The sequence below is a fragment of the Desarmillaria tabescens genome (assembly GCF_030435595.1).
Source record: "Desarmillaria tabescens strain CCBAS 213 chromosome Unknown EV420scaffold_19, whole genome shotgun sequence".
Taxonomy (NCBI): Eukaryota; Fungi; Basidiomycota; class Agaricomycetes; order Agaricales; family Physalacriaceae; genus Desarmillaria; species Desarmillaria tabescens.
Genome location: NW_026848318.1, coordinates 600,577 through 615,658, shown reverse-complemented (window position 1 = coordinate 615,658; position 15,082 = coordinate 600,577). Strand labels below are relative to the sequence as shown.

The 15,082-nt window shown below is 47.1% G+C and overlaps 7 protein-coding genes across 7 annotated transcripts; 5 read left to right on the top strand and 2 right to left on the bottom strand.

The window, feature by feature from the left end:
• Positions 1-493: 493 nt before the first annotated feature.
• On the top strand, positions 494-2,282 carry EV420DRAFT_1546408 (uncharacterized protein; the record flags this gene model as incomplete). The annotated part of the gene is made up of 10 exons (XM_060473299.1): positions 494-545; positions 605-649; positions 701-875; positions 924-942; positions 1,014-1,113; positions 1,160-1,211; positions 1,263-1,339; positions 1,391-1,483; positions 1,540-1,637; positions 1,686-2,282. Coding segments are annotated over 10 exons (938 nt in total), but the record flags the coding sequence as incomplete, so codon positions are not given.
• A 475-nt stretch (positions 2,283-2,757) lies between these two features.
• Positions 2,758-3,675, top strand: EV420DRAFT_412544 (uncharacterized protein). Its single transcript, XM_060482019.1, has 5 exons — positions 2,758-2,998; positions 3,057-3,228; positions 3,284-3,302; positions 3,358-3,563; positions 3,616-3,675. The coding sequence occupies exons 1-4, from the start codon at positions 2,907-2,909 to the stop codon at positions 3,465-3,467; spliced, it is 393 nt and encodes a 130-aa protein (XP_060330372.1). The 5' UTR covers positions 2,758-2,906; the 3' UTR covers positions 3,468-3,563; positions 3,616-3,675.
• On the top strand, positions 3,401-4,745 carry EV420DRAFT_412015 (uncharacterized protein). Its single transcript, XM_060482017.1, has 8 exons — positions 3,401-3,463; positions 3,518-3,563; positions 3,616-3,678; positions 3,781-3,835; positions 3,892-3,989; positions 4,045-4,191; positions 4,252-4,307; positions 4,360-4,745. Exons 2-8 carry the CDS (start codon positions 3,536-3,538, stop codon positions 4,432-4,434), a joined length of 522 nt encoding a protein of 173 aa, XP_060330371.1. The 5' UTR covers positions 3,401-3,463; positions 3,518-3,535; the 3' UTR covers positions 4,435-4,745.
• Positions 4,746-4,954: 209 nt separating this feature from the next.
• EV420DRAFT_1620871 (WD40-repeat-containing domain protein) lies at positions 4,955-7,939 on the top strand (the record flags this gene model as incomplete). Its single annotated transcript, XM_060475625.1, has 8 exons — positions 4,955-4,972; positions 5,020-5,132; positions 5,178-5,272; positions 5,326-5,425; positions 5,479-5,625; positions 5,684-5,819; positions 5,873-7,803; positions 7,852-7,939. 8 exons carry the CDS (start codon positions 4,955-4,957, stop codon positions 7,937-7,939), a joined length of 2,628 nt encoding a protein of 875 aa, XP_060330370.1.
• A 154-nt stretch (positions 7,940-8,093) lies between these two features.
• Positions 8,094-9,396, bottom strand: EV420DRAFT_1643420 (uncharacterized protein; the record flags this gene model as incomplete). The annotated part of the gene is made up of 5 exons (XM_060477512.1): positions 8,094-8,119; positions 8,181-8,277; positions 8,331-8,501; positions 9,036-9,284; positions 9,346-9,396. 5 exons carry the CDS (start codon positions 9,394-9,396, stop codon positions 8,094-8,096), a joined length of 594 nt encoding a protein of 197 aa, XP_060330369.1.
• A 1,195-nt stretch (positions 9,397-10,591) lies between these two features.
• On the top strand, positions 10,592-11,610 carry EV420DRAFT_412098 (cytochrome b-c1 complex subunit 8). The gene is made up of 5 exons (XM_060482018.1): positions 10,592-10,856; positions 10,918-10,931; positions 10,988-11,045; positions 11,147-11,260; positions 11,314-11,610. Exons 1-5 carry the CDS (start codon positions 10,817-10,819, stop codon positions 11,394-11,396), a joined length of 309 nt encoding a protein of 102 aa, XP_060330368.1. The 5' UTR covers positions 10,592-10,816; the 3' UTR covers positions 11,397-11,610.
• Positions 11,611-11,828: 218 nt separating this feature from the next.
• EV420DRAFT_1546359 (uncharacterized protein) lies at positions 11,829-14,071 on the bottom strand. The gene is made up of 15 exons (XM_060473298.1): positions 13,870-14,071; positions 13,774-13,817; positions 13,695-13,723; positions 13,555-13,632; positions 13,444-13,505; positions 13,368-13,379; positions 13,285-13,298; positions 13,119-13,227; positions 12,867-13,067; positions 12,791-12,805; positions 12,676-12,728; positions 12,592-12,610; positions 12,410-12,540; positions 12,326-12,349; positions 11,829-12,274 (listed from the first exon to the last, which is right to left on the bottom strand). The coding sequence occupies exons 1-15, from the start codon at positions 13,931-13,933 to the stop codon at positions 12,185-12,187; spliced, it is 945 nt and encodes a 314-aa protein (XP_060330367.1). The 5' UTR covers positions 13,934-14,071; the 3' UTR covers positions 11,829-12,184.
• Positions 14,072-15,082: the final 1,011 nt, after the last annotated feature.

The following is a 15,082-nucleotide window of genomic DNA, read 5'->3' as shown; positions in this document are numbered from 1 at the left end:
GCCACATTCACTTGCGGTACATTATCAAATCCAGGAATATATTCAATCAATATGCAACTTTGATTAACGCTAACGTTTATTTAGACCTGGACATGTGCCCCCTCGTATACAGCATGATTTAGCGAATATCTGTGTCAAGGCTCCCGGTCCGAATGGCCGATGGCCGGTTTCATCGAACGCTCAAACCACCGACTATCTCAAAAGCCCGATACTCTTGCACAGTTACCCCAGACTTCCAGGCCTCGTACCGTGACGATGAATCACTTACCCTCACCTTTGAAGGTCTTCTAGTTCTCCGCAGAGACCTGTTCTAAAACCAATATATGTCTGATGTTATACGGCGAATGTTGACACTTGCCCTGGAACTTGAACCTGACGTTCGCAGTGCGGTGGGGTCGCGCAACTCGAGTTCAGGTGTAACGTCGGATGCGTTGGGTATGTAATCACCGCGACTTTAAAACATTTATTCAAGTGCCTGGGCTGTCCTTTCTTAGTATGGTCTTCCTGACAACGCCGTCAAGGATTTTGGCGACACTGTCTCCAATGTATAAAATTGTTGTTCCATCTGGAACTCGAAATTTATTAGAAGCTTTCTTTTCCCCAGCCTGCGCACTATGGCCATGACATTACATTTTGGTGGGTCTTCGAGGTAAGTCTCTCCGTCCTTTGTATGCGAACAAGATGATTTAGAAGAGTATAGCACAATTCTGGCGGTTTCGTGGTTAAACACCGTGTTGTACACGTCCCAGGTCGCTTTGAGTATCTATTATTTACATCATTTTACTCGGACGTCAAAATGGCTCCGCTACTGGATCCTGGCATCTTTGACCCTCGACGGAGCTTGTTCGATCACTGATATGGCTGGTGCTTATATGGTGCGTCTTCTGCGTCTCGATGTTTCTCATGCTGATTCAGTTTCCTAGTATCTGGTTATTAACCATGGTTTGTCCTTGTAGTACCTTTTACGGTATTCGTAAACTCACCGATGCACAATTCGCTTAATCGTTTTCCAGGACGCCGCACATTTTCATGGACTATTCCGACCACAGTCTTGCTTACATATACCTCAGCCTCGATTGCACAAGCCTTCTTCTGTTACCGACATTGGACGATGTAGGTTCTGTTTAGTCTCTTGCGTTTCATACTCAGATGGGTCTAGCGCCAGGAATAGATGGATGACGGGATGGATTATATGCCTGATTACAGCAAATGTGAGCCTTCCTTTTGCCTGTACCATATATACTTACAAATAGTGAGTGTAGATGCTCGCCAGTCTGATATCTGCCGTCTATATAACCATCCTTTCAACAAAATTTATCTTAGCCATACCTGTGACGACGTGAAGTTACATATTTCTTGGTCGATTACCGTGCTAACATTGCGTTGCAAGTACCGTAATATGCGCAGTAACGGATACGACAATTGCAGGGTGTCTGATCTGGACATGTTCACACATTGAGTCATCTTTCTTGTATACAAGAACGTGAGTGATTCACTCCCCGAAATTGGAATTCTTCGGTTAGTTGATAATGGCTTTAGCCTATTACGGCGTGTCATGATCCAAGCATTAACTTGCGGATTCACGACGGCCATTCCCACAATTCTCATGACCGTTTTTCTCTTCACTGTCTGGGACGGTGCGTGAGCTTGGCAGCTTATTCTCACCTATTATTCACGTGGAATAGCATTCTACACCCTCTATGCTACACTCGGACGCATTTACAGCTTGACAGTTCTGTTAACTCTTATGCTGCTTCAGATTATGCATCGTTGTGATACACCCACGCCGGGAGTAGATGGAGATGGTTCCGGCTCGCCCGCCGTTCTGGATTCGTTCCGTGAGTCTATGGATGTGCAATTTTCATGTGAGACTTATAGAGACGGCTGCTATCAGTCTTTAAGAACACGTTAAATAACGATACAGGCAACGCTCAGTTACCGGTATGGGCATGACTCTTCTGTTTGCTTCTACTGACTGAATTCATTCACCTGGATTTGGTAGAGTGAAACTAGCTTCTCGGCGCATCTTCCCTTGAGAAATTTAGCTAATGACCAACCTTTCGCACACACCGTTTGATTTTATATTAAATTGCCGCTAGTATCCAGACTTACACGAACGTATAATAACTTCCTTTGATATCTCTGGCATCTCCTTCAATTTATGTAGGATTGATGTCGCTCCCTCCAAGCTTCTTTTATTTAATTAGTGTACAGGTGTTTTGAGTAGCTCCTTTGCAATGTTGCATAGAGAAATACTAGTTATCGGTCTTGAAATATTCTCGTTTTCTCTTGTGCGTGACTTATACAGCTACATCACTGAGCTTCAGACAAACTTTAGGGGCTAAAACTACGGAAACTCGTCCCGAATATCCGATCCCCGTCATTGTTTACTACCCCCAGCACTTGAACCGCACCCTAATCACGGACCCTCACTACACTACTCGCGCGGGGTACAGCGACCCTTAATTTTCACGTCGCTTGCGATAATTTCTGTCTGCGCCTGGTACACTCGTCCTTACGTTTGAATGTCTTCTAGTGGTTCTCTTTCGACTGGGTTGTTCTATCGATTGGTATAGGCGGCCAACAAATGCGACACTAGCTTTGTATGACGGTAACGAGGAGTTAACATCTTGAGCCGACCGTGAGATTGAACCTGAATGTGACAAGGGCGATTCTTGTACCTCACGTCGGCCCGTGATCAAATTTTCTTTCGTCAGGTTGTATAAGTACGTTATTACATCTGAAGGTGCGGATGTAATGTTATTTGTGATCTCCGCGACGTTAGCATTCATTACTGACCCAAGTACCCCGTCTTCTTGGGAACGCCGTCAGGGATTTTCAGTTTAGCGTTCGCTATTGAATGCTTGACGGAATTACATTTCTGAGGTATAAAGTCGTTCTTCCGTATGGAACCCGAAAAGTTTTGCAAGCCTTCTCTTCTACTGCATTCAAATCCGGCTATGACGTTGAAACCGTTGCACTCTGATTTGTCTTTAGGGTGTGTCGCTCAGACCTCTGCTATGCTCGAACCAGGATCGCTTAGAAGGAATGTTCAGAATGTTTCTGGTGACTTCGTGGTTGAACACAATATTATACACGTCCCAGGTGGCCTTGAGTATTTACTACTTGTATCACTTTGCGACGACAAGGTGGTTGCGCTGCTGGATTCTGGCATCTTTATTCATCGATGGGGTCTGTTCGATCGCGAATCTGGCTGGCACTTATATGGTGCGTCGTCTCAGTCTGGATTTTCGATAAATCTCTTGTTAATGTAGCTTCCTAGTATCTGGTTATTAATCATGGTTTGTCTTTGTATTAACTTCGCGTTCACAGTCCCGTTACTTGATCAATCTCTAGGTCCGTCACTCACCGTGTTTACATTGGCAGCCGAGACTGCAATCTTGCTCACGTATACCTCCGCCTTGATCACGCACGTCTTTTTCTGTCATCGATATTGGACGATGTAGGTCTCCTACAGGCCTCTTCCATCTCGTTCTCAGAAGTGATTTAGCTCCAGGAATAAGTGGATCACGGGATGGATTGTATTTCTCATTACAGCAAATGTGAGTTATCCCTTAGTCTATGCAATGGATGCTTTGTTAATAATGCCTGTAGGTAATTTGTACTTTGCTGGCTATTATCTATACTTCCCTCCACCCGAAAGAACTTGTATTAACCGTACCTATAATACTGTGAGACTATGAGCTCCTCATCCGTGCCATAGCTGACACTTTAATATAAGGTCTACTATATGTACAGCTACGGACCTTACAATTGCAGGTTCTCTGGCTTGGACGTGTTTGCGCATACAGACGCCTCATACATCTACAAGAAGGTGAGCGTTCCACTCTCTATAAATCAGGTTCCTTCAGTTATTGATAATGTCTTGAGCTTATTACGACGTGCCACGATACAAGCGCTGACTTGCGGTTTCGCGATGGCCATTTTCACAACTTTCATGTCCGCCTCGATTTTCATTGTTTGGAATGGTGCGCGCGCTTCAAATTTAATACTTATCCTCGGTTGTTAACTATTATGAAATAGTATTCCGTCTCCTCTTTGCCATACTCGGACGTATTTACAGCTTGACACTTCTGATAACTGTTATGCTGCTTAAGGTTATGAATCGTAGCGACCCATCGTCGAGCAGGATAAATGGCAATTCGGATTCTACGACCCTAGGTCCGATTTGTGAGTCCATCGTTAGGCAGCTTTCACTTGAAAAAGAGACTGATGGGATTTATCTTGTAGGCTTTAAGCACACGCTGGATACCGAGGTTAGCAAAAGACAGCCATCGAGCAATGAGGTATGCGTGCACACCCTTCTGTCGTGTTTTTATATTGACTGGATTTTGGTAGACTGAAAACTCTCGCCACTTGCATCCTCACTTCGCGACTGTATCAAATGATCAACCTTTCATTCATACTGTTTAATTTGATGGAGTCTGCTTATTGATCTGAAAGAATTCGGAAGGAGGTCATTAATCATGGTACCACTCAAGATTTACCTTTACCCAAAGTTCGTTTATATTGTAAATAATTATAGATAGAAAGGTTTCAAGTATTTTCGAAAATCACTAGTAGTGGTATAGTAGTCGCGCTGGCAAGCGGTTCTAAAAATGAAGCAGCCAATGGTGTCGGTTCATCGACGCTCGATCATACCGCTCAATTCTTTCGGTTTTCCGTCCTCTTTCCTAGACAAACGGGCGTCGGATTCATCTTCATTTTGAAGTTCATTCCTATTGTGGATGATTAGACGTGAAGTTTTTTAGGATGTATTAATTCTATTCAACGGGTTTTGAGACAGAAATAGGCTATACTGTACGATGTATTTATGCTCGCGCGCGCGTGGTTGAAAGTCCAATGTAGCGTAACGGTTCGAGCAAAGCTGCGGAAGAGCGGCCCGAGCGGCCAATCCTGCTTGAAAAAATGTGTGGCTGTGCAAAAATTAAGGATGAAGGCCAACTACAAGGTCGGTTCCATCATATTTGTACTCTTCAGTACTTACTCGCCTTCTAGTTCTCTAACATCTGCGGGACTGTTTACCGGCAAGGCAATGTTCTATTTACCGCAGATGGCAACTCCCTGTTGAGTCCAGTGGGCAACCGAGTCTCCGTATTCGACCTAGTAAAGTGCGTGCTTTGAAGGGTCCTTGAACGTCACTGACTCTTTCTTAGCAACAAGTCTTTCACGCTACCATTTGAAACCCGTAAAAATATTGCTGCGATATCCCTAAGTCCCGATGGGAACGTTCTGATATCCGTGGACGATGGTGTGTCTATTTCTTCCCAGTTTGAATGGTCCGGTCTGAACTGACGATTTTAGACGGTCGCGCGCAGCTCGTGAACTTTCGAAAGGGAGTCGTTCTTCATCATATCAACTTCCATAAGGCTGTCAAGGATATCAAGTTTTCGCCGGACGGAAAGTGAGCTCGTTTTGGAATGGGTAGAGAAGAGCAACCAGCTGACGAGTAAATAGGTTCATTGCCGTCACACACGGTGCACATATCCAAGTATGGCGGACACCGAATCATCTCGCTAGGGAGTTTGCGCCTTTTACCCTCCACCGAACGTATACGGGGCATCATGACGACGTCTTGAGTATTCAGTGGTCTTCGGATTCTAAGTACGTCTAGAACCTGCACCGTAATTATCGCGAGAGACTAAATGGTGTTATCGTACAGATGCTTCATCTCGACTTCGCGGGATATGACCGCCCGACTCTACACGCTGGACCCTGTGGAAGGTTTCCGACCCAAAACGTTTGCTGGACACAGAGACGCTGTTTCGGTTGCTTACTTTTCTTCTGATGGACACACGGCATGTCTTCCCTACTTATCAACGACAGTATAAGTGCTGACTGTTCCATTCAGATATATACAATTAGCCGTGATGGTGCAATCTTCACTTGGAAGGCTAAATCACCGGAGGAGTCTGACTCCGACGAAGAGCAACCTATCGCCTCGACCTCGAAAGGCTCCGGGTTCCCTGCCAATTCAAATTCTATTATCAACACCCGCTGGGGAATCTTCGAAAGACACTATTTCAATCAGCCAGGGACCAAAGTCGTGTGTACAACCTTCCATGCGCCTTCTAATCTTCTTGTTGTTGGCTTCTCTACCGGTGTATTCGGCCTATGGGAAATGCCTGCGTTTTCCAACATACACACTTTGAGTATATCACAGGAGAAGATCTCCTCCGTAGCTATTAATGCCTCAGGCGAATGGCTTGCCTTTGGTGCCAAGAAGCTTGGACAACTCCTGGTATGGGAGTGGCAGTCCGAATCATACGTCCTGAAGCAACAGGGTCACTATTTCGACATGAACACCCTCTCTTACGCCCCCGATGGCCAAACAATAGCCACAGGCGGCGATGATGGCAAAGTCAAAGTATGGTCGACACATTCCGGCTTCTGCTTTGTCACCTTCACGGAGCACACTGCTCCCATTTCTGCCGTCTCCTTCGCAAAACAGGGCAACGTTCTCTTTTCCGCGTCGTTTGACGGAACTGTTCGTGCCTTCGATCTCATCCGGTACCGAAATTTCCGTACCTTTACATCCCCATCCCCTGTTCAGTTCTCTTCTCTTGCCGTCGATCCTTCGGGAGAAGTTGTAGCAGCTGGTTCGACCGACTCGTTCGAAGTATTCCTATGGTCCGTCCAGACAGGAAAGCTTTTGGACATTCTTACTGGCCATGAGGGACCGGTCAGTTCGCTTGATTTTTCCCCCTCGGGGGAGAACCAGCTCGTCAGTGGTTCATGGGATCGCTCAGTGCGAGTTTGGAACGTGTTTGGGAGGTCTCGCGCCGTAGAACCGTGGTCTCTATCGTCGGACGTTCTCGCTGTGGCTTTCCGGCCCGATGGCAAGGAAGTTGCGGTTTCGACTCTTGATGGGCAGATCACCCTTTTCGATGTTCAGGAAGGAAAGCAGACGAATGCTATCGAAGGGCGGAAAGATATATCTGGGGGACGAAAAGCGGATGATCGTATGTCGGCCGCTAACAGTACCTCTGGCAAGTCTTTCAACAGTCTCGCATATACCGCGGACGGTCGATGCATCCTTGCTGGCGGGAACAGCAAGTATGTCGTGCTATATGACGTGAGGGAGGGCGAAGGGGTCATGGTCAAGAAGTTTCAGATATCCCAAAACCTATCGCTAGATGGAACGGAGGAATTCCTGGACAGCAGGCGGGTTAACGAGGCCGGGATCAACGTCGATCTAATTGATGACCGAGGAAACCAAAGTGACCTTGAAGACCGGATGGACACTAGCCTTCCTGGAGTAACCCGCAGTGGGGATATGTCAAAACGCCGGTATCGACAAGAGGCTCGAACCAAGTGTGTGAGGTTTTCCCCTGCAGGTCGAACTTGGGCAGCTGCGTCAACAGAGGGTCTCCTTATCTATTCGTTAGACGACACGGTGCTCTTCGACCCATTCGATCTTTCCATGGACTTGACACCTCAGACGGTTCTCGATGTTTTAACCAAGCGAGAGTTCCTCAAGGCGCTGATTATGGCGTTCCGATTGAATGAGAAGCCTCTCATTCAGCGCGTCTATGAGAGTATCCCACGCGGAGATATACGCCTTGTTGCCCGACAGGTGCCAGTCATGTATGTTCCGGCTCTGTTGCGGTTTGTGGCAGAGCATCTTGAGCGGAGCCCTCATTTGGAATTTGATCTGCTCTGGGCGAATACCCTATTGATGGCGCATGGCCGACACCTTAGGGATCGGTCTGGAGAGTACGCGAGCGTCTTTAGAGTCGTTCAAAAGCAGCTCGGCGAGTGCGAGCAGGCCATATCTAAGTTGTGAGTGTCTCCCGGTTTCATAGAATTGTTTGTTTATTTGTTATCCAGATGCGAAGAGAATGTGTCAACGCTCTGCTACCTTATCGATCAATCGAAAGCCAAAGAGCTAAACGATGCCAAGATGATAGAAGTATAATGAATGGGGATGGGAATGCTAAGTTAGTATTGCTATTGTTACATCCTGTTCTGTATGTTATACAATTTCTCTTTTGTCTCTCGTCTCGTACACGATCCGCCGTGGTTAAATAAGTACTTTGGGAGTGGGGAGTAGGTTGTAAAGCAAAAGTGCTCTAAGTCTTCGAAGTTGGTGATTCGACTACATCAAAACGCCAGTCAGTCCAACATCGCCGCGTTGAACATCAGGACACCAGACATACCGGCTTCTGCCGTTACTGGATGCCGAAGATCCATGTCATGGTAGCCCCACCAGTATAGCAAGCCTGTGAGACCCATCAAGCCTGCGACGCCCATAATCTGCAGCGTTGTCAACGAAAGAGACCGAGAACCCGAGCAGAGCACGAGCATACCACGCTGTTGTTCTTGGGCTGGTTCATCATAAACCTTGGCATATTGGTTCCACCAAAGCCAGTAGCTGCTGCTCGAGGAATTCTTGTAGGGAACATCGCTGTGAGTGTTATCCAGTGAGTGGGAATGGTGGGAAGGAATGGGTTATATACGTGAGGCCTAGGTGATGTCACCTGGCCAGGCGGAGTAAGTAGAACTCAATGGAATGGCCCCGAAGCAGTGAGACAGTCTATGACCATGGCACGAGATGCGGGAAGGGAGCGTCATGTGAAGGACCCTAAGCCTGGACACGAGAACGTGCCGCTTGGCCAGTGCAATAAAGGAAGGACCGACGCGCCTTAACGGCGGGAGGCGGCGGGTCTAGATCCTAGATAGGGTAAAATGTTTTGCCAGTGGCGACTTCGTGCGAACTTCTTATCAAAGGGCTTGGTCTCTATATGGATGGTTGTCTAAATGCGCGTATGTACATTGCATTATAATACAATCGTAAACCTGGAGAAACAGTAACCAGTCATAGACGAACCACCAAAGCAGTCTCCTACGGGTGGTCCGTTGAACGTATCGTGCTGTATAAAATGAGCGTAAGAATTTTATCGCTCGTTTGTTGCCGGTCCTTCGAATCATATATAGCCTTCCCTAATGCAGAACTGCTCGTTTCCACTCTTTCCAAACCTGCTCAAGTCAACTGATTTACACCGCAGATGTACATCCCTGGGTCCAGTAGTAACGACACAACCAACATCATCACAACACCGCCCGTCGCGATACTGGGGTGCCAAGATATCTTTTGCGCAGTTGGTGTGACTGATTTGTGGCTGGGATTGGTGAGCCGAGGCAGGATGATGGAATAGCCGGGCTGTATCAGGACGGAGGTCCCACAGCGAGAGAAGCGATTTTGAGGGGAGTTCGGGGTCAACGATACGATGGACCAGAGGTGGAGGAGAAAGGAGCAACTCCTGCAAAATGGGGTTGAACTCTTTAGTTTTGTTTCGTGCTGAAATAATCAAGTGCACGTACCTTGCTCAGCTCCCTGACAGCTAGCGGGGAAGCCCATCCCGCGATGGCCATACTCAAGAATATCATGACGCACAGATATAGATTGTGTGAGGATGGCATCAGGAATGCTAAGGGATGAGGCGAGTATTTCGCTCGAGCTTTTGAAGGGAGAATGGGGGAGAAGAGAAATGAGATAAGTTCTCTCAGGTCTTATGATGATAGGTCACACGAAAACTTCGAAAATGCCCAGCCAGTAGACGGAGGACGATAGGTGCAGAAGCAGGGTTCCTGTCTTGATTTTGAACCTTCGCTTCTTACATTAATACCCAGGTGCGGAGTGATACAGGATGTAATATATTTGGAAACCACTAGCGGGTAACCTTTCGTAAATAAGGTACTTATTTTCAGTTGCCAGGAAAGATGTGTGTCAAGTGACCAAAAACAGGTAGACCAGAAATGAAAGATGCTGTTCTTCGTGATGTGGCGACTGCTGAAGCGAGTTTCGTTGCGAGCCTCTTCTCTTCTGGCTGGCAGAACGGTGGGAGCGTAATGATTGAGAGATGTCTGAATGTTCGCTATATGTTCAAAAACATGTGGTTAGGACGTATAAGAAGCGTGGAAGCGACTTGGGAGGCGACATACGTGCGGGCTTGATACAGTAGTGCGAAAAACAGCCAAACACTGATGTGGAGACTCGGAGCCGTCCTATAGGGTGCTAGCTGTCCAAACCTTAGGACCAAAATGTCAATACGAAGCAGCAAAGAAGCATTATTTGATTATCAGTTGCTAGGCCTGGGAGCAGAGCATAGAATAAAGCCAGGGATATGCCGAAGGTCGTGGCGTAGACTTCTACGAACGCGTCCGGAATATGGGGTAAACGCCTTTTATCGTCCATTTGGTACGAAGAGCCTTATTGCTGAACACTGGATAACTCACAGTCTACGAGGCGTTTGTTCCCCGTTGCTGTGTATATAGTGGAATACATCTCATTTGACTGCGGTTTTCGAAGAAGGGATGGCCTCAGGGTATTGATATTTATATTCATGCCCTCGGGCAGTAACACATACAACTCAGCTAACGGCATGAATTAGCTGGGTGCAGACGACATAGAAGAATACCCACCTAATATAAACGTACTCGCCGGGCCAATCATGGTTTGCTCTGGGCATCCTTGGAGAGATATTTCGAGTTGACTGCGACGAAGTGATAACCGATGACCGTCGCCATTGCCAACATCCCCAGAGCATTCGCCAGCGTATACAAGGTCTGGTGGGTAATCATTTTGTGCTGCAGAGATACTCAATATTTGTCGATAACGATAGCAACGAGACTTACAAGGGTGTGGTGGAAGAGGTATGGGAAATACCATGAAATGACGTTGCGCCACGTTTGAGAGCGATTGTTTGACTGTATTTGGATCGAAAGCTAACCGGGACGGAACGGCGCCAACGCTGGGCACGACCAGCACATTTACTCTTGAACATTGCCTACCATGAGACCGACACTCATTCGTTATGGAGAAATGCCTGGGCGTGAGTGTATACGATGCTGGATTGTTTGCAGGGAATGCTGACCAGAGAATATCCTTCGCAGCCCAGCGTGCATGGGTGAGCAATACCTTGACCAATGAGAATGATCTCAATTCATACTTTTCCTTGGACAGAGTTCGTGGTGGGGTGACAAGCACGGCGGCACGAGGATGAAGGGTGTATACCAATACAGTGCGTTACCTTTGGCCGGAATTTGTTTGAGCAGACGCTCACTCCTTTTTTGCTCGTTGTTTTATCTATTTCTTTCTGGATATTTTCGACTCTCCCACCAGCCCTCTCTCCCTTCCAAGCAAAGGCCGGTCCAAATTGGGCCCGCGAATATTTATTCCAGGGTTACAGGCGCGTAGCTGCTGAGGTTCCATATTGGATTGTTCCTTTTGCTTTGGGTTCGTCGCTCTCTTTTCACGTTCTTCTCTTTTAGCTGATGTCGGTAAATTAGGTTACGGGATCTATACGTGGGCAAATAACTACACGAAGTACCACGATAGCAAGGCCGCCCATGTGGCTGAACATCACGAGTGATGGTTGGACTCGAAATACGAGTTCTAACGCGTTACGGATGTTTCCATCTTTTCTCACCCCAATACAAGTTACGTTATATCGCCTAGGGACAAGAAGGAATTCGATTAGACGTTTGAAATCAAAAGGTGTTCTCCGAAATTATGAAGTTCTTGAAGTTCACTTGCTGGCCGGATGGCCTTGCGGAACATTAGGACGTACGTCGCAGGTAAAATCACCATGTAATGCCTACCACCACAGGAACAACGCCTAGTATCATGGTTGTGAAGATACCAAAGGTACCGCTGAAATAAGGTATCTAGGCGCGTTGCCCAATAAACGCTGACCTCGATGGAGTACAAGAACCTTCCAATGGATCCGATCCCGGAGGGATGAACGATTGTCCGTACCTAATTACCTTGGACCAGGAAAATTGCTGCGCGCCAGGCCCATGATGGTTTCGATACGAATTGAACGCCAGCGCTTCCAAATGATGTATGGTATTGGAATCAACCACCATAAATACAATAACGACCGTAGCGTGTACATGGAGCAACAAGATAGCAAGGAGTTTATACAAGACAAGTCATTTTGCGTACACATATATATGTGAAGAGAAAATGTTCAGGAACTAGTGATAAATCAACAAGGGCCGAAATCAGGGAAGTCTACAAATTGGGCATTCCCTTTATCCAGCCCAGCCCACCCACAGGACCACCTTCCAGAGTCTAAAGTGAAGTACAACATTCTTTTTTTAACGAGATGCACCGTGACATTGGTATCCTGGCATTCCGAAAAGGTGATAAGTCCTTTCAGACCTTGGTATCTGCAGATGTGTGGTCCCATTCCACGTTGCGCTTCACAGTATCTTGCATTTCATGAGTCTCGACCGTAACAATGACCTAAGCCCAGCGTCAGGAACATGCGTTCTGTACAGTGAATATAATACTTACTCCGGATGCTTGAGTGCGATGTAGCTAAGGGAAAGATATAAATCAATTACGAGCAGACAGGAACAGAGGTTGTCAGAGACTTACTGCAGAGACGCCACCCGAAGACAGGCCATGACCATCGGATCGGTTGCTGAGGTCGCGCCGAATCGAAGTACGGGAGTTCAATGACGAGAGTACCGTGTTGGCGTAGAGTTTAGGCAAAATGAATGTGAAGGCTAATGAGAATGTTAGGACGCGAAGAGATGAAAGTTCGTAAAGATACTTGCCAATGTGGTAAGGAGTGGTCTATAAAATAAGCAGGCGATTATCAGGAACCGAAGAGGAAGAAAATATATCAAATGCGAACTTACAACTGTGAAGTACATAATGATGTCGATAACGGCAATAACAGCTGTCAAGAGACCTGCCGATTCACAGTTGTTAGGCGCCACAAAGATTTCTCCGACAAATGAGCGAGCTTCTTACCATTTTGGACGGTCACTGTAACACGAAGAAATACGAACTTAACCACACGAAGGGAGGAAGCATAGAATGGACATACTGCGAATGATCCTATCCAAGACCTTGTCACTCGCCTCGAATCTTCCTTTGTGTTGGCGCAGATAGTACGTGAGTGAGAAGGCGATGATGATATCTGCGACGGCCGGCGGCAGGAGCCAGAATATGACAACAACCTTCGCTTCGGCAAGGTTTTGGAAGGTCTTCAACGTGGCCGCAGCGTTAGTACCAGCAAGTCCACCGCCTAAGATGTCAAATTAAACTCAAAAAACTGCTAGCGACGTTTTGAACGTACCGACTGCCATGAGGGAGCATAACATGACGAGCCCACTCAACCACCATGTCCCAGATATCACATGAATTCTCCATGCGTAGTACGCCTGTACCATGGGTCCAATGAGGCCCTAGAACCAACATGTTAGTCACTGTTCCGACAATGTCAAACTGATATCCGCGCTTACCTCGAATAGAGGATCTGGAGGCAATGACACGCATTCAGAACTGAATGAAAAAATTTTCTGAAGTCCCGTCACGGGTTACCTACCTGTTATGAGAGCTATTGAAATAGATTTGAACATCGTATGAGAACATAGAGAGAAGACGAGGGAGAAGGCACGTACCCCAGTGGATAAGATTGTATGGTTCAATGTTGCCCCAGTCGTTGATCAGCAGGTCATACATCCTGCACAGGAACTGAGCAGATAACCACCGCAAAGAGGAAAACCATTTACCACCAAAGGATAAAGAACGAGCACAGGAAATCAACCGTAAAGATGGATCCGACGTAGACGCGCTGCCAGAGAGGATCGCTGTACCCCCAGAATGTCAGGATTCCTGACTGCGACGGCAAGAGAAGTCGTCCGACACTCACTCGGGAAACGAACTGAAGTAGTTCCATGTCTGTAAAGGCCGTCAATACCTACTCGTGTCCCAATGTCAGAGACACATACCTGGACCACGATGATTCCGAACAATACCAGTGATATCCAGATGGCTAACAAAGATATTAGCCAGCGACGCGTTTCAGCGCGAGTAAAAGGACATACCAATCAAGAACACCCCAAAGGGCTGGGGGAGACCTATGATAACTGGTATGGCGGTATCGGCCATGGTGGACACAGAGAGAGGTCAAGGTGGTGGTAGACCTATAAGTTGGGAATAAGATGGGCCCGCTGATTAAACGACAGGTAACATCAGGAATATGTCGTTAACACCGATACTTAAGACGCCCTGCAAATGGAAATCCGAAGTTGACAGCCCCAAATGGGGTACCTTGTTTACGGACCCTGAGGGCATGAGTGGTCATGATTCTATATTCTGTGATGCCCTACTTTGTTGCCTAGGGTCATAATTCGTCAGAATTTCTTATCGCCGGGACGTCTGCGCTGCTGTAATCGCGCCATCCCATAAAGGGGGTCCGTCGATACGCCTCTTGAGAGCATGAAACTTCGTTTTTTGCGTTGTCGCAGCACTTCGGCGAAGGACAGGGAAATTGCCGATTGTATTGGAAATGTTTTGGCGGTTGTTGTGGGGTGTTGACCAAAAGCCCCGACTGAGTGGTGCGTCCCCTCAAATTTGCCTAGATTTGCCTCCATCAACCATAACGTGTCTGTGACTGTGATTCGGCTGCGAAGAGTCTTCTGATGCCAATGCTGAAATAACGGAACTTGTCTCCACGCCTTCTGCTGACTTAGTGCCAGTGAAGATAGGATCATGGGAGATAGACTTCCCAGCTAATATGTTGTCGCGGCGAGAACGGAAACTCATTCATGCCGTGAAAGAACCATTCAGATGTCGCATGATGTAGCCTCTCGTTTCGTTCTTGCTCTCGTTCTTGATGTCGCTACTAGTCTGTGGTGGCCCCTTCCCGTCACCGTACTCTTGGGTTGCTCCTACCATAAAGAACCATTTCCCTGTTGACAATTTGCGCGGCCGAGTGTCTTCCAGACGTCCAGGGGAAGCCAGCCCTGTCCGCCTTATACTTAGAGGGGATGTCTCTTTCGCAGGGCGGCCAATAATTACTTACTTCTGAGTGGCTACGAAAAGCTCTAAACCACAACAGGCGGTTTCATTATGCCTCCCAGATCTTCGGTACGTCCCAATTTTAAGCGCTCCGCTCGAGTCTTATATATTTATCCATGCTCTCGTTGGCCCACTCAAAAAAAAAGATTAAGCGAAATGGTTCCCAGGATGGGACTCCGCGAACAGATCTTGCGACCAGTATCATCATCGCCATCATCATGAATTACACGACGTCAA